The 22,497-nt window shown below is 40.5% G+C and overlaps 2 protein-coding genes across 5 annotated transcripts in view; one reads left to right on the forward strand and one right to left on the reverse strand.

The window, feature by feature from the left end:
* The window catches only part of LOC130915304 (sperm-associated antigen 1-like), a 44,437-nt gene extending 40,440 nt beyond the window's left edge, over positions 1-3,997 (forward strand). The window contains exon 18 of one of the 3 annotated variants that reach the window (XM_057835251.1): positions 2,887-3,997. In XM_057835251.1, the coding sequence (XP_057691234.1) occupies positions 2,887-3,015 (129 nt within the window). In that variant the 3' untranslated portion in view covers positions 3,016-3,997. The remainder of the gene's footprint in view (positions 1-2,886) is intronic. The other 2 variants (XM_057835253.1, XM_057835254.1) reach the window with 2 other exon arrangements.
* An 8,962-nt stretch (positions 3,998-12,959) lies between these two features.
* rnf19a (ring finger protein 19A, RBR E3 ubiquitin protein ligase) overlaps positions 12,960-22,497 on the reverse strand; it is a 39,210-nt gene continuing 29,672 nt past the window's right edge. The window contains exons 7-9 of one of the 2 annotated variants that reach the window (XM_057834046.1): positions 18,252-18,465; positions 18,026-18,169; positions 12,960-16,147 (exon numbers count right to left, since the gene is read on the reverse strand). In XM_057834046.1, coding sequence (XP_057690029.1) covers positions 15,418-16,147; positions 18,026-18,169; positions 18,252-18,465 — 1,088 coding nt within the window. In that variant the 3' untranslated portion in view covers positions 12,960-15,417. The remainder of the gene's footprint in view (positions 16,148-18,025; positions 18,170-18,251; positions 18,466-22,497) is intronic. The other variant, XM_057834045.1, reaches the window with a different exon arrangement.

Consider the following 22,497-nt stretch of genomic DNA (forward strand, 5'->3'; position numbering starts at 1 on the left):
AAGCGCGAAATGGGTGGAGCCACGTAGCCTGACGTAGATGCTGTTAGGAAGCAAACTGCAGCAAGCATATTTAATATAGGGTGACCATATTTTGATTTCCAAAAAAGAGGACACTCAGCCCGGCCTCAAGATACTTGAATTTTACTCGAAGTTCACTCAAAGATGCCTATATCACTTTAATATATTTAAAGTGTGCCCCCTCACTCTGGATGGAAAAATGCAGTTTGAAAAAAAAATATATATATATACATATATATATATATATATATAAAATGCAGACCCGTGGAAATGTAGTCCAGTCAATACACATACACACACACACAGTAAGCTATGAGCCAACAAAACATTTTTATAAATTACTATCACAACAATTGTCCTTGATGAATTGTTATTCCCATTCAATTGATATTCTCATTCAATGTTCTAGATTGCACACAAACAATAACCGAAATAAACTGACAAACTATTCAACCAGAATGTTTCCAAACGTAGCAGTTCAAAACTACGTTTCCCATAATGCCTAGCGTGGTTTAACTTTACAGTCAAAGCTCCGACAGAAGTCAACAGTTGCCATTATATAGGTATTTATCGTAAAAAAAAATTAACTGGGCAGGTTGTGGCCAAATGGTCAACCCAATAGATGGCGGTAATGCTTCATGATAGGGGTTAACTGCCAACAAAAACAAGAAGAACTACTCCTTCCCTCCATACTACTAGGAGAAATGTCATCGCAGGCATGCGCTGCCACCCAGTGGCCGGAGGGATTCTCTTCAAAATGGTCCCGTGAAAAATCATAAAAACCGGACATTTTTATGAATTTATTAAACCCGCCCGGACGACGAGGATACGACGTGAAAGTAGGACTTGTCCGCGCAAAAGAGGACGTTTTGTCACCCTAATTTAATATAGTAGTCCCAAGCACCAATGTGGTGTTTATTTGTTATTGTTGCACTAGAAAAAAGTGACTTTTACTATTTCAATGAATAGGGGGCATTATAATAGTTGCGTAAAGAGTTTTACTAGTTTCAGTGAGAAGGTAAATAGTTTTTTTACTTGTTCGTGACCTACATTTTCACACAAAATGCACATCGAGGTACAATTTAGCTTAGAAGGTGAGGTATGAGTAGGGTTGCAAACAGTCCCGGATTATGCAGGACAAGCCGGAATTTAGGAAGTTCGGTAAGTTCTTTTTCTCAGATAGTCCGCTAATTTGAATGCGCATCCGAACTCTAGTTTGAACCGAACACTGGTCCGCTCAAAAATTGTGGGGTGTCGGTCCACGTTAAGCTCACCCTGCTTCGCTTGTGAATGCAACCGGAGCTTGGTGCGCTTTTGCTACTTTATGTGCAGCCTCACCGGGTGAAGCTGTGATGCTCTAGGCTGTGACGGTACACACAAGGCATCCTTGGAAGCGGAAGTACAGCATGCACGCCATTCAAAATCAACAATGGCAAAACTGACAGACGATCCGCTATGGCCAAATGTTGTTGTGCTGCGCTAGGCAGCTGAATTTGATATACAGAATCGGGTTCTAATGTAGCGATTGTGTTTTGCGTGCTGCTGTTGCTGAACGTACCGTGTGAGAGTGACTGTCCGAGATGGGCGGAGCCTCTCTGGGCGGGTGTTTTGTGAGTGATGTGGTGAAAATTTGAGAGTCCAAAAAGTCACAAACGTGAGATTGATCGCGCCTGTGTGACTTGGGGTCCCTTTCGTGGTTTAATTTTCCCCTATGCAATTTTTTAAATCCAGTTTGCTCGGCATTGAGTGGGGAGAGAGCGACAGCGGCGACTTGCTATGATATGGTACACTATGATTTTTTCAGGCAGCTATGAGCAGTCCCGTTTGGGTCTTTGTTTGTGCGTAATGTGAGGCTGCACGCATTGATTAGAGCAACACAGAGACAGTTCACTGCTACACTGCTATCAATAATATTTACGCGAGAGTTAGATTGTCTTGAGCTAGATTGTCCTGAGCTGTTAGATTCAGTATGCCTCCATCAGACGTGAGTAAATGAACCCAATTGTAATGTTTGTATTCTTTGTTGATGAGACGTTACTACTTAGCACTAAGCTAGTTAGCGATTATGCTAATAACTGTCTTAAGTGTCTATTTGTATTGTGTTTTGGAAGAGCATATTAGCGCATGAGTTATTGTTAGATAGTAAACTTGTCTCATTTCTTTTTATAATGAGAAACCACACACATAAACCCAGCTTAGAGTCTCATTTCAACACAAACTCCAATTCTGTACATTGTCATACAAGAGAGTGTGCTTTGAAATTGGATTTGGACTGCATTCATGAACAACTGTTTGATAAAGAGAACTGATTCATTAGAGTCTGCCTCCACCATATTCAGTTTTGTTTTTTAAAGAAAATAAATGTGTCATTGACACAATTTATAGCAGAGCTTTGCTCATAAGAACAAAATCAACAGCACTTCTTATATTTGAATGAACAGGACTTTTGTCTAATTTGTGAAATTTGTACTGAGAAATTGTTTTTATCTTTTATACTCAGAACATTTTTTAAGAACTTTAACAAGTCTTATGTACTTAGAAGAGTGCAGTTGTAGACTACAGTTAAGACAGGAAGCTGTAATAAAATCTTATTTTTGAAGGAAATAGTCATCCATTCCGTTTTTATTGTTTCTTACAACATTCCTAAAACTTTAACAAGTCAAATTGCGAAGTTAATTGAAAAAAGTGACATTTATCCGATTAATAGATTGTTTAATTAATCGATTATAAAAATAGTGGCAAAGGTGAGTGTGCCAAGTTGTCATACTTGTGATTCCATGAAGTCATAATATCAAATACCCCATTTATTATTACTATTAAAATCATTACTTTCATCCAAAATGAGGTTTTGTGCTTCTCTTTCGCCAGGTGGTTCTGATGCTGTTAGAGAAAGATGACCGTCGCCACGTGAGCCAACTGTTTGAGCACCTGTCATCTGTTGAGAGCACTGAGTTCACCAAGAATGATGTTCAGAACCTGGCCAACAAATACATCTGACTAGTCAGCATCTTCCCTGCCCAGCCCGTACCGCATGAGCTGCTGCTGCTGCTGCTGCTGCTGCATCATCACAACTCTCAGATCTATGCAAAACTTCCAAAAAAAAATGCGGGTTGCTGAAGAATGTGTCACAAAGTAAACACATTCACAGTTGTGTGCTGGGAATGGGATGAAATTGTACAGTATGTTTAAAGTGAGTGTATAAGGAATATATATTTTCTTTGAAGACAATTTTGCTATGGAAAATTACTTTTGTATCACCATGTATAATCATTTATGCAGAAAGGGCACAGTACTATGGACCTTGAGTGTACTGGTCATTTTGGCCAAAGATGAGCCAAATGTTCTCATTTTAGTACAGCCGCCCAGCACTTGTGGTCCTTGCACTTTCAGTCCTTACACATCGGAATGTTGATGAATGAGCTGCTGTTTAAGCTGCTGAAACTCAGTGCATGATGACTTTCATTTCAGGGATTTTTGAGCTATTTAAAAGTTTCCTTGCTTTGGGGGAAATAATCACAAAGTTCAACAACTGTATAATTTATTGAAGACATAGAGTGGCATGACATCTTAGAACTGTTTAGCGCAGTAAAGGGCAACAGTATCTACGTATTGACTTGGTGAAAATACAACTTGAAACTTAGAATTGCCTTTACTTTGGTGGTCTTTTTTTTTCCCCCTACGTGGCATTTAGTACACTGCAAAGACACACCTCCTTAAAACTACCGTAATTTTCGACTTTTTTCCCTCAGAATCCTGCGGTTCATGGTCCATCGCGGCTTATTTGTCGATTTATATGGGTTAATAGGTAACACTTTATTTGACAGCAGCGTCATAACTATGACATAACACTGTCACGGGCATTACGGAATACTTATGACAGATGTCATTAGGTGTCATCCAGCAAATTATGGCACTAACTCCATTTATGTCCAGCTCGGATATTTTACAACCATTCAAAAGTGATATAATTTGCCGGATGACATTAAATAACATCTGCTATAAGCATTCAATAATGCTCATGACATCATCATGTCATAATTATGATTGTCTTATGAAAGTCTTATTGCGCCACTGTCAAAAGTAAATACCATCAATAGCTATTAATGAAACAACTGGAACAGTCAATGAAGAAATGACTCAACATGAATTTTGATTGGTATTTACATCTGTAGCGCCGCAATGCACGCTAAGAGGCATGTTGGATGACAACAGTGTTGACAGCAGAGGTTGACTGTCTCCGCCTCCGGACTGTCTCCGCCTCCGTCTACCGCTTCATGGTAGTTCATTTGGTCTTGTGACAGTCTCATGATGTCACTGTCAAAAAAACGGTTGATATCTTTTGGTGTAAATATCTTATAATACAGTGAGGACAGCTGCGGTTTATAGTCCAGTGCGGCTTATCTATGAACAAATGTCGTATTCGTGTCAAATTAGGTGGTTGGCGGTTTATAGTCTGTAAATCTGGTACTAGTGATATTACCTGCCAGTGCTTCAAATTTTACTCAGATTTCTTGAAATAAGACAGCTAGCTGAAATTAAGTTTAACAGACTTATTTTAAGCAATACATTAGTATATTTAATCTTTAAGAAGCTTTGAAATGTCATAAATGCTCTTAATTCAAGAATATTGTTCAAAACATTATTTGAAAGCAATTTTATCTTGATTTAGGCATAGGCGGAGATTGAGAAGGGGCAGTACCCTTCCCGAGGCCGAAAAATGTCATTGTATGTAATTGGTTTTCCTATAAATGAATTTAAAGGGGAAGTTCAGAATTTTTGACATCAGTCTTAATCTTCAAGTTAGTGGGGGTTTAATTCGTCAGTGGAGTTGGTTTCAACAATTTCTGTGCATTTTGTTTGTTATTTGTTAGTTTCAGTCAGGTGCGTTACCAGGGGGGGGGAGGGGGCGGGTTACGCTTGGCCCACCCAAAGACATGTAGATGAGATGTAGTTCTAACGGCAATCTGGGCACCGCGTATGGTATCCCATCCATATAGTACTGATGTGTTCTAAATTTTAACCTTTGCGTGGTTACCTCTTTCACCTTAAAAAAAAAAAAAAAAAAAAATGAAATGAAATGTTGGTTTGGCACATTTACGCATATTTTTATCATTTCTATTTTTTTTTTTTTTTTTTTTTTACATTTTATCTAAGTTTTCACCAGTCGTCATCTGGCTATTGAGTTTGGTGAGTTTTGAAGCATTCTGAGGGGGTCAAAGTAGGGCTCAAAGCGTCGGCGGGACAAAGAATGACTGCTAGGGGGCGCTACATAGTGTATTTGGAATTTGTCTTTACACGGTATCAAAGATTGCACCAGTCTTGACTTGCCTGCCGATTTTGGTGCATTTTGAAGCATTCTAAGGGAATCAATTTGAGCTCAAAGGGGCTGCAGGACAAAGAATAACTAAATAATAATTATAATAAAACCGAGGAACCACAGTAGGTTACCTAAAAAAACATTGTCACCTGCATGTCCATACTGTTCAGTTATGGATCTGCTAAGTCAAATAAAATCAAATCAACTTTTATTTGTTTAGACCAAATCACAACAAGTTATCTCAAGGAGAAAGCAAAACATGTTTTAAGGTGCAGTAGCCCTACGCTGGATTTCGACCTACCTGAGCATTGTAGCTTTTTTATTTGCCCCCCCCCCCCCAGGTGAGACTAATGCCCACCCACACCTGGCTTGCCTGGCACGGCCAGACTGTTCTCGCTGTGTTTTTCAAACACTGAGAGCGGTGACTATGGAGTACCAGGCTAACACCTAGCATCCTGGTAACACCACTGGTTTCAGTGCTCCAGAGTGGCTAAGCTAGTGCAAGTCAATGGGATTTGCTAGCATGCCAATAAAGTAACATACAGTGGGGCAAATAAGTAGTCAACCACTAATTGTGCAAGTTCTCCCACTTCAAAATATTAAAGAGGCCTGTAATTGTCAACAGGGTTAAACCTCAACCATGAGAGACAGAATGTGAAAAAAAAAACAGAAAATCACATTGTTTGATTTTTAAAGAATGTATTTGCAAATATTGGTGGAAAATAAGTATTTGATCAATACCAAAAGTTCATCTCAATACTTTGTTATGTACCCTTTGTTGGCAATATTGGAGGCCAAACGTTTTCTGTAACTCTTCACAGGCTTTTTACACACTGTTGCTAGTATTTTGGCCCATTCTTCCATGCGGATCTCCTCTACAGCAGTGATGTTTTGGGACTGTCGTTGGGCAACACGGACTTTCAACTCCCTCCGCAGATTTTCTATGGGGTTGAGACCAGGAGACTGGCTAGGCCCCTCCAGGACCTTGAAATGCTTCTTACGAAGGCTCTCCTTTCTTGGGATCATTGTCATGCTGAAAGACCCAGCCACGTCTCATCTTCAATGCCCTTGCTGATGGAAGGAGATTTTCACTCAAAATCTCTCGATACATGGCCCCATTCATTCTTTCCTTTACACAGATCAGTCGTCCTGGTCCCTTTGCAGAAAAACAGCCCCAAAGCATGATGTTTTGGTGGGTACAGTGCAATTCAGTATTCTTTTTCCTCCAAACAAGAGAACCTGTGTTTCTACATAAAAGATCTATTTTGGTTTCATCTGACCATAACACATTCTCCCAGTCCTCTTCTGGATCATCCAAATGGTCTCTAGCGAACCGCAGACAGGCCTGGACGAGTACTTTCTTCAGCAGGGGGACACGTCTGGCAGTGCAGGATTTGAGTCCCTGGCGGCGCATTGTCTTACTGATAGTAGCCATTGTTACTGTGGTCCCAGCTCTCTGTTGGTCATTCACTAGGTCCCCCAGTGTGGTTCTGGGATTTTTGCTCCCCGTTCTTGTTATCATTTTGACACCACGGGGTCAGGAGGGAGTTGAAAGTCCGTGTTGCCCAACGACAGCCCCAAAACATCTCTGCTCTAGAGGAGATCTGCATGGAGGAATGGGCCAAAATACCAGCAACAGTGTGTGAAAAGCTTGTGAAGAGTTACAGAAAACGTTTGGCCTCCGTTATTGCCAACAAAGGGTACATAACAAAGTATTGAGATTAACTTTTGGTATAGACCAAATACTTATTTTCCACCATGATTTGCAAATAAATTCTTTAAAAATCAAACAATGTGATTTTCTGGGTTTTTTTCCACATTCTGTCTCTCATGGTTAATGTTTACCCATGTTGACAATTACTGGGCTCTCTAATATTTTCAAGTGGGAGAACTTGCACAATTAGTGGTTGACTAAATACTTATTACCCCACTGTATGCATGCATGAAGGCCTTTTCACACTAGCGTTATCCCAGTGTGAAGAGTGATTTAACATAAATGTTTCAGCATTTGAATGGTTAGATTAAACAGATGATTTAAAAAGATACAGGAAAGTTAAAACAATAATTACATTTAATGTATGTAGCTTTGTAAAGACAACATTGCATCACTTGGTTAAGCCACATAAAAATGGAATGTTATTTCCATTCTGTTACAGTTCTAACAGATCTTTCACGATAAGCAGCAAGTGAGTCGAACACTCCCCTGCTGTGTTTTGTTCTGGAAATTGAAATTGCAATTACAGGGTTCCCGCGGGTCCTTGGAAAGTATTAAATTTAAAATCCATATAATCAAGCTCTTAAATGGTCTCGAATTTAATGAAAAATTGCGGTAGGTATAAAATTTCCAGAAGATGTGTTTAATGTCATTGATTGAATTGGAAATCTAGTGCCGTCAATGTCACTAAAACTAGAGCATTCACAGGTCCTTTCCTGTTCATTTTAGCATCAATAGAATGAACAAACATGAAGAAATGCCATTGGAAATGAATGGGAAGTTTGGACGTCCATGGACGTCAATGGCATCACCCTCCATAAGTGGCAATGCAATCGCGGACATTTGGGGGACACGTCCTATTGATATCTAGTCATTTTCTGTTGATTTGGGGGGGAAAAAAGGTTCCCATTGAAAATGAATGGGAAAAAATTTGGATGTCCATGGACGTCAATGGTATCAACTTACATAGGCTTCAATGGAATCCAAGTACATTGGCATCAATAAAGTGTAAAAACATGCTGAAATGCCATTAGAAAATGAATGGGAAATTTGGACGTCCATGGCCGTCAATGGCGGCACCCTTCATAGTCGTCAATGGAATTGGAGAAGTTTGGGGGACACGTCCTATTGATATCTGGTCATTTTCTGTTGATTGTGGGAAAAAAAAACATTTCCCATTGAAAATGAATGGGAAAAAATTTGGACGTCCATGGACGTCAATGGCAGCACCCCCTATAAGCGTCAATGGAGTCAGGGATGTTTGGGGGACAGGTCCTATTGATATCTGGTCATTAACTGTTGATTTGGGGAAATTTAGTTTTTCCCCATTGAAAATGAATGGGAAACATTTTGGACGTCCATGGACGTCCATGGCCGTCAATGGCATCGACATCCATAAAGTCAATTGAATCCAAGTACATTGGCATCAATAGATTCGACATGCATGGCCGTCAATGGCATCAATGCAATGTAAAAAATTCAATTGGAAATCCCATTGTAAGTTAATGGGAAATGTTCTCATTAGAAATGAATGGGAATGTTTTTGGCAAATTTCCGGGGGACCGTAATTTTTATCAAAATTCTGTATACAACTTTTATGCCCCTCACCGTCACGGAATTTTTGATGCCCAAATTGTGTGATTTGGTCAAAAATTGAAGGACTAGATACATTTTGAAACTTTTGTTTCCCATTAAAAATGAATGGGCCAGTTTTTGGCAAATTGCCGGTAAACCGTACATTTTATCAAAAACATTTCTAGTATTTTTTATTCCCCTCGCCGTCCCGGAATTTTTGATGCCCACATTGTGTGATTTGGTCAAAAATTGAAGGAGTAGATACACTTTGAAAATTGTCTTTTTTTCCCATTAAAAATGAATGGGCAGGTTTTTGGCAAATTTCCGGGGAACCGTATATTTTTTCCAAATTGTGTTAATAACCTTTATTCCCCTCCCCGTCCTGGAATTTTTGATGCCCAAATTGTGTGATTTGGTGAAAAATTGTAGGACTAGATACATTTTGAAACTTTTTTTTTCTCATTAAAAATGAATGGGCAAGTTTTTGTCAAATTTCTGGGGAACCGTAATTTTTTGTCCAAATTCTGTATACAACTTTTATGCCCCTCACCGTCCCGGAATTTTTTATACCTAAATTATGTAATTTGGTAAAAAATTGTAGGACTAGATACATTTTGAAAATTGCTTTTTTTTCCGGAAAATTGCCGTTTACGCGCAAACGGAAAATTTTTCGGGGACTTTTGAAAAATTCCCATCGTCGCGCAAAAATTCCGGACGTGTCCATACTTGAATGGTGCCGATCGGTCAAGCGGTTCGGGCTACGCAGCGCGCCGAAGGATTCCCATTCAAAAAAAAAAAACAGAATAACATATAGAGAGGAAGTTGTAGAATCTCACTACCTGATCTTTCCAAAGGAAAGACCAGGTAACTACCCCGGGTCATGTCACACAGATCGGCAACTCCACCGGCAGCGAGCAAGTTAAAGCTTTTCGTTCCCCTGCTGCGGGCTGGAGAGCTTGTTTGCCGAGGAAGCAGCTGGAGAATGACCGCTGGACAAACTTCCGAATGCCGGAGGCGCACGTAGCTACCCGAGCCATACCCGAGGATAGTGATCTATTGCCGGGCACATGAAGAGGGCATAGGGATGGAAGTCTGGACGATATAGAGAACCGCACGAGCATAAGCCAAGTATTGCGCTCTCCCAGCGGGGACGCGAAGAGGACCGAGGGGGGTGTGCGACAACCTGCCAGTCGTCGACCAAGTGGTATTCTCGGTGGACAAGAAGCATTGCCAGCCACAAAATGCAAGCCACCTCTGTATTAAAACGTGTGCCATGATCCCAGTATTTGATATAATACAAAAAACGATGTTTACTCACTTCCTCATAAGTCCAATGTTCCCACAGTTGTTAGACTTGTTTTGGCCAGTCTCAGGGTGAACGCGAACTTTTTGAAAACCAAAAAGGCTCACAAGCCTCTCCCTGGTGCAACAACAAAACCCTGCAGCACATTTGGCTGGCGTGATGCAAAAAATAAACGAATTCATCCGCAAAATTAGCTGAATTCGCAGTCCATCTGCATGCTATAAAGCAATGCTATATTGTGAGATGCTGACCTGGGTGACGTCACATTCGCATTCGTCCTCAACTCGAGACTGGAGTCAGAAGTCACTCATTTTCATGGCGCGTGATTAAAAAATTGAATAAATAAAACAATCGCTTATGCACACATCCAAGCAGTCCATTTCATTCAGGAGCATAAAATACCTCGTGAAATATGAAATAAACATGCTTTTTTGTGTCATGCGCACTTTTTAAAGGTTAGTAAACGCTGTCAGGAACGTTTCCCACAAGCTACGAAAAGTTAACTCATGCGTGTTTAGTGTGTCTAGCATTGGTAAAACGTGTTTTTTTTCTGTCTGGCAACTGTCTGTGTTGAGAGAGAGCGTGTATAATGTAAACATGATACAAGTCATACCCACGTGCTTTTTATGGAAAGTAATTCTTTTTGTTCTGATGGTAATTATGTTGAGCTATGGCTGTGGGTTTAGGCACACCTAAACTTTCGGCTTAATTTCATCTAGAAGATATCAGTTATTTTGTTAATTTTTAAAATGTATTTCAACTTAAAATTAGTTTTGTTCCAATTTCCAAATATTTATTGAAAAAAAAAATGCTGTTAAATGGATTTTTTTTTTTTTTTTTTTCCTTAAACCCAGATACCTCAAAGTAACAAATTTTAGCGCTGTAATTCCAATACCGTGATATTTTGGCTGAAGGTTATCATACTGTCAGAATATCAGCACATGCCTACTCGTGTGTACGTAATCTCTCAAAACTGCTTCCATCACACCCATTATGAAGAAACCCAACCTGGATCCCGCCAATTTCAATAACCTCCTCCCCATCTCCAACTTACCTTTCATTTCCAAAATTCTTGAAAAAACTGTTGCATTCCAACTCCATAACCACCTAATTACCAATGACATTTACAAGCAGTTTCAATCCAGTTTTCACCCCCTCCATAGCACTGAAACAGCCTTACTTAAAATTACAAATACCCTCATTACAGCATCCGACTCCGGTCTATTATCAGTCCTTGTCCTCCTCGATCTCACTGCCGCCTTCAGCACCATTTCCCACACAATCCCGACTCTCCTCCCTTGGGATCACCCACACACCCCTTTCCTGGTTCACTTCCTACCTGTCCGACCGCACACAATTTGTCAAATATGGCCCCCATTATTCGAATTCCTTCCCTGTCTCCGCTGGCGTGCCACAGGGTTCTGTCCTGGGGCCGCGCCTCTTTATCATTTACATTCTCCCCCTTGGTTCCATCTTCCGCAAACACAACATTCACTTCCACTGCTACACGGATGACATCCAGCTCTACATTTCCTCAAAACCAACCTCCTCCCCTTCCACCTTCCTCCCTCACCCTCTGTTTAGATGGCATTAACTCTTGGTTCTCCTCTAACTTCCTCCTACTCAGCGGCTCAAAATTAGAAGTCCTCCTAGTTCTTCCCTCACCCGCCACACCGCTTCCACCCTGGTCTGTTGTCTAATAACCTCCTGGCTCGATTACTATAACTTACTGCTCTTTGGTATCCCAAACAATTCCCTCCAAAAACTGCAGCTCCTCCAGAACTCAGCAGCACGCCTCAACACTCAGACCCCCGCCACACACCACATCACCCCCATCCTCCGTCAACTTCACTGGCTTGCAGTCAAACAAAGAATCAATTGCAAGATCCTCATCATCACCTTCATAGCACTCCATGGCTCGGCCCCTCCCCACCTTTGTAACTAGGGCGGAGGTTTTCGTTCCTACATTGGTAGGGACGATATTACCGTAATGCACATAATGCAAACATTGATCCAAATAAGGGACGGGACTAGCTTGACTTCATTGTTCCTTGTGGAGGCTGGCCTGACCGCAGTAGTTTTGCAGGTTAGCAAGTTTAATGTTATGCTAATTCTGATACAGGTCGGACTTACAGTAGCAAAACTGCAAGACTTACAGTGGCTGCTGCTGGCCGAAAAAAACCCTTCTAATCTCTCTCCTCTCTGAAGGGGGGGTGGCATGTTGTCGAAATGAATCTGTTGGGGCTGTGTGAGTATGTGTGTGTGGCGTTGTGGTGGGGCGGGGGAGGGGGGTGTCAACTCATCAGCCAACCAGCCGTTCGTATGAGGGGCTGGGGGGTTGGGGGAATGGACCGGCACATTCAGCAAGTGAAAAGGGACAAATTTAAGTCTGAATATAATGAAAATATTTCACTTAATAATGGTAGAGTCTATTCTATCATTACAACATATGGGAAGACAATCTTGTGGAGGCTGGACTGACCGCAGTAGTTTTGCAGATTAGCAAGTTTAATGTTATGCTAACTATGATCCGGGTCAGACTTTCAGTAGCAAAATTAGTGCGGTTTCCCCCTCTTCCCCAACATTGACGTCTTTTTACATGACTTGCAGTGGCTGCTGCTGGCTGGAAAAAAACTTCTAATATCTCTCCTCTCTGAAGGGGGCGGACGAGCCGGTATGTTGTCGACATGAATCTGTTGGTGCGGTGTGAGTATGTTTGTGTGTCTTTGTGACGGGACTGGGGGCTTCAACTCATCAGCCAACCACATGTGCGTTTGAGGGGGAAAAAATGGACGGGCACATTCAACAAGTGAAAAGGGATAAATGTAGGTCTCAATAAAATGAAAATAATTCACTTCATAATGGTAGGGTCTATTAGCCTGGTATACCAGACTCACCCCTGTTCCAGCGATTGAGTCTGGCGACCGTCCGGCGGATCAAATTCCGAGGACGGAGCAAGCAAGCATATTCTCGGCTCTCCCGTTCGCCATCTGTGTTGTTGTAGAGACGACTTTCGGCGCGCAAGAGTGACGTTACTCGTTAAGAATACGTCACGCAAATAAACAAATCTGATTGGACGGTTGATTATACTTGTTCGAGAGGCCGTTAATGGGCTGGGTCCCAGACTATTTCTCACAGTGTTTGGAAAAATACAGGGAGAATAGTCTGGCGGTGCCAGGCAAAGGGTCTATTCTGTCATTACAATATATGGGAAGACAATCTAAATTACCTATATAACTGAACTCTTTATATGCTGCAAATAAGGTTGCTTAAAAGTTGGTGGGGACAATTTGAGCATCCTGACAAGTTGGTAGTGTTATGTCCCTACCATCCCTATGCAGACCTTCACCCTTGCTTTGTAATCTACTCTGTTTTAACAATCCACCCCGTCCACTTTGCTCTTCCATTATCCTCCACCTTTCCGTCCCCCGTATCCGTATCTCCACCTTTGGTTCTAGAGCTTTTAGTCACTTAGCCCCCCAGCTCTGGAACTCCCTTCCACTGATCTTCTCAATATATCTACCCTTTCACTCTTCAAATCCAGACTGAAAACACACCTGTTCACTCTTTGTTACCCACCATGATCCCTAGCTGTTATATATTCATATAACTCTTTATCATGCTTTTAATCTTTTTATGATCGTTTTGTTGGTATTGTGATTCCATCTGTCTTGTGAAACATCTTTGTGTGGCTTGAAAAGCGCTCTAGAAATAAAATTAGGGCTGTCAAACGATTGAAATTTTTAATCAGGTTAATTACAGTTTAAAAATTAATTAATCGTAATTAATCGCAATTCAAACCATCTCTAAAATATGCCATATTTTTCTGTAAATTATTGTTGGAATGGAAAGATAAGACACAAGACAGATATATACATTCAACATACGGTACATAAGAACTGTAATTAGTTTATTATACCAATAAATCAACAAGATGGCATTAACATTATTAACATTCTCTTAAAGCGATCCATGGATAGAAAGACTTGTAGTTCTTAAAAGATAAACGTTAGTACAAGTTATAGAAATTTTATATTAAAACCCCTCTTAATGTTTTCGTTTTATTAAAATTTGTAAAATTTTCAATCAAAAAATAAACTAGTAGCTCGCCACTGTTGATGTCAATAATTACACCATGCTGAAAGCCGTAAAATCAGTTGGACCCAAGCGCCAGCAGAAGTCGCCGAACACCAAAAAACAAGTAACAAGCGGACATTACACTCTGCTGTCATTTTAATCTGTTTAAGCGGGGCATGTGCGTTAATTGCGTCAAATATTTTAACGTAATTCTTTTTTTTTTTTAAATTACCGCCCGTTAACGCGATAATTTTGACAGCCCTAAATAAAATGTATTAATAATATTATTAAATGACAATAATTTAAAGAATTTTGGACGAAACAGTTCATAAGTAAAGATGAGAACCATTTTTTAAATTTTGATATGCATTTACACGCATGTAATAAAGCAAATGACTAAACAAATAGCCTCCACAATTCCATCTGGCACGAGTGTGTTAAGTCGTAACCAGTTTTGGTGATAAACAGTGAAAAAAAAAAGCTTCAGCATAGGTTTATACTTCATCCTGCGTCTAAATACAAATAAAACTGCTGTTAACCATTTCATTGCAGCCACAGTAGAGGCTCCCCTGTACAAAAACACCTCTTTCCCCCAAATCTGTATTAGCACCGATATGCAACACAACAGTAATGTGGAAATCTGGGAAGACAACTCTTTACAGTATGCAGTATGTCTATGCAGCTTGTATCGCAAATTTATATAAAACCAGGTAACAGTGCAGGTGCCTTGGCCGCTGTGTCCTCGATTATTAAAGTGTGTATGAAATAGTCGTATTTCTGGACAGTCCTTTGTTTAAAAAAACAAAAAAATGCATCAGAGTGTGTATACCGGCAACATGTCAAAGATTAACAAGAGCCTGAGCATTGTCTTTGGTAAGCAATTGTGTTGATTTACCATGTTGACTGTGCCTCAGTAATTGCTCCCCCAACATTCTGTCGTATAGAATGTGTCAAAGTCTGAGGGGGAGGTTTTTAAGACACGGTGGAGTCTGAAGAGTGAGAGACACAGAACTGCTTTTAAAGGCACCATGAGTGAACAAAAAAGATAGCAAACACACACACTTCTTACCTCGTGAGGTAAGACCAAGCACTCATAAATGTTTTTCCATACAAATGAGCAATCCAGGAAAAACTGACTCCCTTTGTTGTCAATGAAATTAAGCTTCCATCCATTTGGATAACAGACAAATAGGACCGGAACTAGCACAGTGGTTTCATCTCAAACCTCGACCAAAAAGAAGCAGTTCACTGATCTCAACCAATGATAACAAAGCAGTTTGCATACAGTCAGTTGACTCTTTGAAATCAAAAGTGCTTTCTCGTGAACTACACTTTCAATGTGACAGTTATGTGAACGAATGAAAAGATGGAAACAAAACTGAGCATCTATGCAGCACTTGTGGTATTGATATTTTATATGTCAGTCTGTATACAAGGGTTCTTGTGCTGGGTTTGAGTGGTATGTTGTGGCGACTGGTGATTGTTGTTAGTCTCTTTTATTAGGTGCACTGTGCATCTCTGACAGTCCCGCTCAGTGGGGCAGACCAGGTTGATATTCTCCTCTGTGACATAGCGGAGAGGGGAGAGCTCTGCGGCGTGAGCTGGGGAGGAGGTAGGTGAGCGGGGAACCCGGGACGGGGTCCGTGAGGCGGGGCAGGTCTCCAGCCGGTCATTCTCCACTTCGGGCAAGGGACTGACGGCGGCGAAGCGTGAGTGATAGTCGCCTCCGCTGGAGCCGTACAACGTTTTCACGCCCTCCAGATCTGAGCCGCTGAACTCTGAGACGTGGCTGGAGTGGGAGTCCGAAACGGATGGCAGGCTGCCGCTAAGAGGGGAGTCAAAGTCCAAAGAGTTGTCGCTACGCTGCTCCAAAAGCTGAGCGTCCATGTCATCCCTCGTGTCGTTGATTTTCGTGCCTCTGTCTGCCTTCTTGTGCAGTTTGCCTTTGCTCTTTTTGCCTCCAGAGTTGGTGGAGGACGGACACTTGGCTGATGTTGTTCGACCCTGCGAGGCCACGCAATCATTCGAGGGGCACGTCCAACCCACGTGACTGCCATCATCCACGCTGCTGCTTCCGCTGTGAGTCCGTAGTTTGGCGGGTTTGGATTCAATGTCCACCTGAACTTCCATACTATTGCCATCCCTAAGGACGGATAAGAAGCACAAGAAAGATATGTATCGATCATTCAACGGATTTGGTGCCATTTCTCCCAAAAAAGGTACCTCGTGAAAATTAAGGACTATAAGCTGCCACCCACTAAATTTGACACGAAAACAACATTTGTTCATAGATAAGCCGCACTGGACTATAAGCCGCAGCTGTCCTCACTGTATTATATTTACACCAAAAGATATCAACATTAGGAATGGAAATCCCCATATAATTAGTACTTCTTAGGGGTGTGCCATTTTAGGCATCACACAATTCGATTCGATTACGATTCAGGGTGCTACGAGCCGATTATTGAACGATGATCACGGTATTGACGATGATTGCGGTTATCGATTAATCATACATTACTAATTAATAAATTAGCCAAACAAATTATTTAGTCCATTATTTATTTAAAATATCCTAATGATTCAACAGGAACAATGGAAACATGCCCATACAACAATAAGCTGCTTTTTAATGTATTTTATTTTATTATTTTTTTTAAAAGAAAGTGCAAAAACTAGGGGTGTCAAATGATTAAAAATTTTTATCGAGTTAATTACAGCTTAAAAATTAATTAATAGTAATTAATCGCAATTCAAACCATCTATAAAATATGCCATATTTTTCTGTAAATTAATATTGGAATGGAAAGATAAGACACAAGATGGATATATACATTCAACATACGGTACATAAGTACTGTATTTGTTTATTATAACAATAAATCAACAAGATGGCATTACCATTATTAACATTCTGTTAAAGCGATCCATGGATAGAAAACATTGTAGTTCTTAAAAGGTAAATGTTAGTACAAGTTATAGAAATTTTATATTAAAACCCCTCTTAATGTTTTCGTTTTAATAAAATTTGTAAAATTTTCAATCAAAAAAAAAACTAATAGCTCGCCACTGTTGATGTCAATAATTACACCATGCTGAAAGCCATGAAATCAGTTGGATCCAAGCACTGTCCTGTCATTTTAATCTGTTTGAGAGGGGCATTTGTGCGTTAATTGCGTCAAATATTTTAACGTGATTAATTAAAAAAAAATAATTACCGCCCGTTAACGCGATAAGTTTGACAGCCCTAGCAAAAACATTAACCATTTTAAAGGGAGTACTTATTTCTCTCAACAATACAATAAAATTTACACAGGTGGAGTGAATTCCACATTTTCTGGAAACAAAGTGTCTTTAGAAAGACTTCTTTTAACCAATATACTTTGTTTTCACAGATTTCTGTACTATTTCGCATGTTTGTAGTGTTATCGCTGTACTTAATCCTGGTTTTAAACGTTCTGGATATGAAATACACATTAGCAAATTAGCTAATTAGCTTAGCGCTCGGCGCTAACTATTATCATTTCAAAAACAACAACAATAAAGGCTATACAGTACAAGAGGGTTTGTGTACTCACCTCTTATAGACGCACACGGGTCTTAGCAACACACTCAGGACATTTTTCAATTGAAATGCCTTAAAACTAATGCTGGACATCTGAAAGACAAGGAGCAACGAACTATCTCTCTTCCAATCTTGCTCTAAAAAAATAACTTGCGCACCGGCGGTTGCGCTTTTGTTCCTGCCACTACTTTATTTTCCAGTCTTTTAAAAAGGAGTAAATCTCTCTCAGTAACCGGCAGCATCCATCATACCGTGCGTGTGCCCGTTAACGGTGCCCGGCGGCAGACGTGTCTTGAATTTCGTTCTGCTAAGAGTGCTGCCATAAAGTTATGAGGGAAAATCATTGTTTTCGAACCTTTGTGAATCGTATTCGAATCGTCACGTGTCGCATCGCGATGCATGTAATAATCGATATTTTTACTACTTCTTACTTTTTACTACTACTCTACTTCTTACCTGTCAAGGGGGATGTGAGCATTCAGAATGGATCCAGCCATGGCTTTAGTGCTTGCGTTGTCGCTGATTGTTCCGAGGCTGACAGTACCAGATTCACCACTAAGACTGCAGAGATCCTTTTGCACATCAGCTTGCACTTCCAACCTGTCATTGTGTTGGAGAGTCGTTTTGACAAACCCGTATTAGTGACATCGAAAAGCTACGCCATGTGTGAATGTCTCTGTACCTGCTTAAGTAGTGGACCATGGCGCTGCCAGAAAGGCTGCCGGTGATGCTGGCTCCAGCAAGGGCCATGGTGGATGCTGTCTCACTGAGGTTGTCCCTGATTGCCCCAAGTCTGTCCATTTGGCTGCCGCTGGCACTTAAACTCCCCGTCAGACCCCCGACACTGCCTTCACTGATACTTGGATTGTTTCTCGTGTCTGCTACAGATGTTGAATCTACAGATTCAAGAAAGTGTCAATCAGACTTGACTACACATTGCATCCTAATTATAATTTAAGATCTGGAAAAAGGCCCACAAATTTGTCCTTGAATACTAATAAGAAAATAAGTAATATCATTATTATAAGTATTCTTTTCATTTGGTCTTCACTGGGTGTCCAGGCTTTCCCTCTAGATTAAGAAGATCGGGAGGGACCCAAAGTCAATGTTCTTATTAATAGTGTTATTTTTTCAGCAGTAAATAATCTAATCAATTACTTTTTCCATCTTTGCAACACCGTTACCAATACTGAGGATGTGAAGGGGTGCGTTACTACAATTTGGTTGGATGAAGTGTGAGTTGTCCGATTGTGTCACACATTAGCTGCCTGCCTGGAGGGAGCAGAGAGGGAGAGGGGAGGAAGGAAAGGGTTGGTGACATCGTTGCAAATGCGATGATGATTGGCTAGGTGGGCAATGGGCCAGGGAATTTCAAAGGTAGAGTTCTCAAACCTGAATTATATTAAATATTGTTACTTTGCGGAATATTTAAGGATAGGTTTATGTAGGGCTGAATCTAACGATTATTTTTAAAATCGATTAATCGGACGATTAAATAAATGATTAATTGGATAAATGTCATGTTATTCAGTGACTTGTATGTATGACTACTTCTTTCAAAAATAATAATTTAATTTTTTTTATTAAAGCTTCCTGACTTAACTGTAGTATACAACTGTACTGTTTCAAGTACACAAAACTTACTTTTAAATAAAGCTTAATAAAGTGTTGCCTATTAACCTAAATAAATCAACAAATAAGCCACACTGGACCCTAAGCCGCAGGATTCAAAATGGAAAAAGGTAGCGGCTTATAGTCTGAAAATTCTGGTAATCAGACGATTAATCAAATGAACACGCTGTAAGTAACAATGAAGACGAAACGGATGACTGTTTCCTTCAAAAATAAGATTTTATTACAGCTTCCTGAATTAACTGTAGTCTTCAACTGCACAACCGAGTATAAAACCTCGAAAGAATTTCTCAGTACACAAATCAGACGAAAGTCCAGTTTATTCGAATAAAAAAAGCACTGCTGATTGACTATTTCTTGTGGGCAAAGCGCTGATATAAATTGTGTCAATGACATTTATTTGCTCTAAACAGACTGGACAACAAAATCAAATCAGGAGGAGGCAGAGTGTAATGAATGTTTTATGAAACGGTTGTTCATAAATACAATCCAAATCCAATTTCAAAGCACAATCTCGTGTATGAATATTTACAGATTGAGTTTGTGTTGAAAGGAGACTAAGCAGTTATACAGTGGGGCAAATAAGTATTTAGTCAACCACCAATTGTGCAAGTTCTCCTACTTGAAAAGATTAAAGAGGCCTGTAATTGTCAAAATGGGTAAACCTCAACCATGAGAGACAGAATGTGGGGGAAAAAAAAACAAAAATCACATTGTTTGATTTTTAAAGAATTTATTTCCAAATAAGAGTGGAAAATAAGTATTATGTCACCTACAAACAAGCAAGATTTCTGGCTGTCAAAGAGGTCTAACTTCTTCTAACGAGGTCTAACGAGGCTCCACTTATTACCTATATTAATGGCATCTGTTTTAACTCATTATCGGTATGAAAGACACCTGTCCACAACCTCAGTCAGTCACACTCCAAACTCCACTATGGCCAAGCCCAAAGAGCTGTCGAAGGACACCAGAGACAAAATTGTAGACCTGCACCAGGCTGGGAAGTCTGAATCTGCAATAGGTAAAACGCTTGGTGTAAAGAAATCAACTGTGGGAGCAATTATTAGAAAATGGAAGACATACAAGACCACTGATGAAATCAACTGTGGGAGCAATTATTAGAAAATGGAAGACATACAAGACCACTAATAATCTCCCTCGATCTGGGGCACCATGCAAGATCTCACCCCATGGCGTCAAAATTATAACAAGAACAATGTGCAAAAATCCCAGAACCAAAGGGGGGGATTTTGGTGAAAATCTCCTTCCATCAGCAAGCGCATTGAAGATGAAATGTGGCAGGGTCTTTCAGCATGACAATGATCCCAAACACACAGCCAGGGCAACAAAGGAGTGGCTTCGTAAGAAGCATTTCAAGGTCCTGGAGTGGCCTAGCCAGTCTCCAGATTTCAACCCCATAGAAAATCTGTGGAGAGAGTTGAAAGTCTGTGGTGCCCAACGACAGCCCCAAAACATCACTGCTCTAGAGGAGATCTGCATGGAGGAATGGGCCAAAATACCAGCAAAAGTGTGTGAAAAGCTTGTAAAGAGTTACAGAAAACGTTTGGCCTCCGTTATTGCCAACAAAGTGTGCATAACAAGTATTGAGATGAACTTTTGGTATTGACCAAATACTTATTTTCCACCATGATTTGCAAATAAATTCTTTAAAAATCAAAAAATGTGATTTTCTTTTTTTCCAAATTCTGTCTCTCATGGTTGAGGTTTACCCATGTTGACAATTACAGGCCTCTCTAATATTTTAAATTGGGAGAACTTGCAAAATTAGTGGTTGACGAAATACTTATTTGCCCCACTGTATGAATGTGTTTATGTGTGTGGTTTCTTTATAAAAAGAAATGAGACACTATCTAACAGTAACTCAAGTGCGAACATACTTCTCCAAAACACAATACAAAGACACTGATTAGCATAATCGCTAAATAGCTTGGCGCTCCCGCTCGCCACAATTTCCATAGGACGCGTTTTATGAGCAGAGCGTCTGTGGAGCGGCTCGATCAGTTCACGCGAGGATTGCAAGATCACGCGAGAGTAGCGGGTTTTAAAGATTACAATAGAACAACCATTTCAGTCCCTGCGCATTGGTCTGCTTTCTGTCTGAAAGAAAGAAGAAAAAAAGAAGTCCTGTGCTACAGAGAAAAGCAATCCCAATGACAAAAGATTTTTCTTTATTTATGTTTTACAAATGTGATGTAGTATTCATTTATATTCTACTGGACTGTCTCAGAAAATTAGAATACACAATATTCTAATTTTCTGAGACAGTCCTGTACATTAATCCACCATTTAAAGCAGGGGTGTCCAAACTTTTTGCAAAGGGGACCAGATTTGGCGTGGTAAAAATGTGGGGGGCCGACCTTGGCTGACGTCCTTTACATAGAACAATATACAGGACTGTCTCAGAAAATTAGAATATTGTGTATTCTAATTTTCTGAGACAGTCCAGTATATTTTATGTTGCATAATTTTAGTTCCTATGTGAATACTACTACTTTTGTTTCGGTAGGAGGGTTTTGTATTGAAGACGGGGGTACTGGTGCGCACCGTGCTGAGATTAAAAGCAGAGTTGATACTGTCCTGCCGTGTTGGTTATTACTACAGCAGAAAAGAGCAGTAAAAAGTAAACTGTGACCCGATCTACCCACAGCCTCAAGAGATCTGATGGACTCGAAAAGTGAGGGTTACGATTGCATATTATTTTGAAAATTGACCGGACGCACTGTATTTTTACACGAGTGACTTCCGGTCTGCCCGACCCTACCTATTGACGTGAGAGGGTCGCGTCTCACATCAAACTATAAACTCTGCTGTTCTTTTCGCGTGCGGCACGTTGAGCTGCTTCTAGGACGCGTCTAAAACGCGGCCGCACTATGCACTGGCTGATTGACTTTAACGGCGTGTTCCACTGCGTTGACTACCGGGGTTAGTGTTCTGCATATTGTGCAGTAGGCTTAACATACAGTTTCAGAGATTTGCACTGTTTAATGGTCAGTTTACATTTATGTTTTCTTAACAGACTCATATAGTTGATCCAAATAAATACCAAATATTCTAAAACACAGGCACGGTGGCCGAGTGGTTAGCACATCCGCCTCACAGTTTTGAAATCAAGGGTTCAATCCCAGGGCTCCAGCCTTCCTGTGTGGAGTTTGCATGTTCTCCCCGTGCCTGTGTGGGTTTCCTTCGGGTACTCCGGTTTTCCCCACATCCCAAAAACATGCGTTTGTAGGCTGATCGAACACTCTAAATTGTCCATAGGTATGAGTGTGCGCGTG

This window comes from Corythoichthys intestinalis, chromosome 4 (genome assembly GCF_030265065.1).
Source record: "Corythoichthys intestinalis isolate RoL2023-P3 chromosome 4, ASM3026506v1, whole genome shotgun sequence".
In the NCBI taxonomy this organism is placed as follows: Eukaryota; Metazoa; Chordata; class Actinopteri; order Syngnathiformes; family Syngnathidae; genus Corythoichthys; species Corythoichthys intestinalis.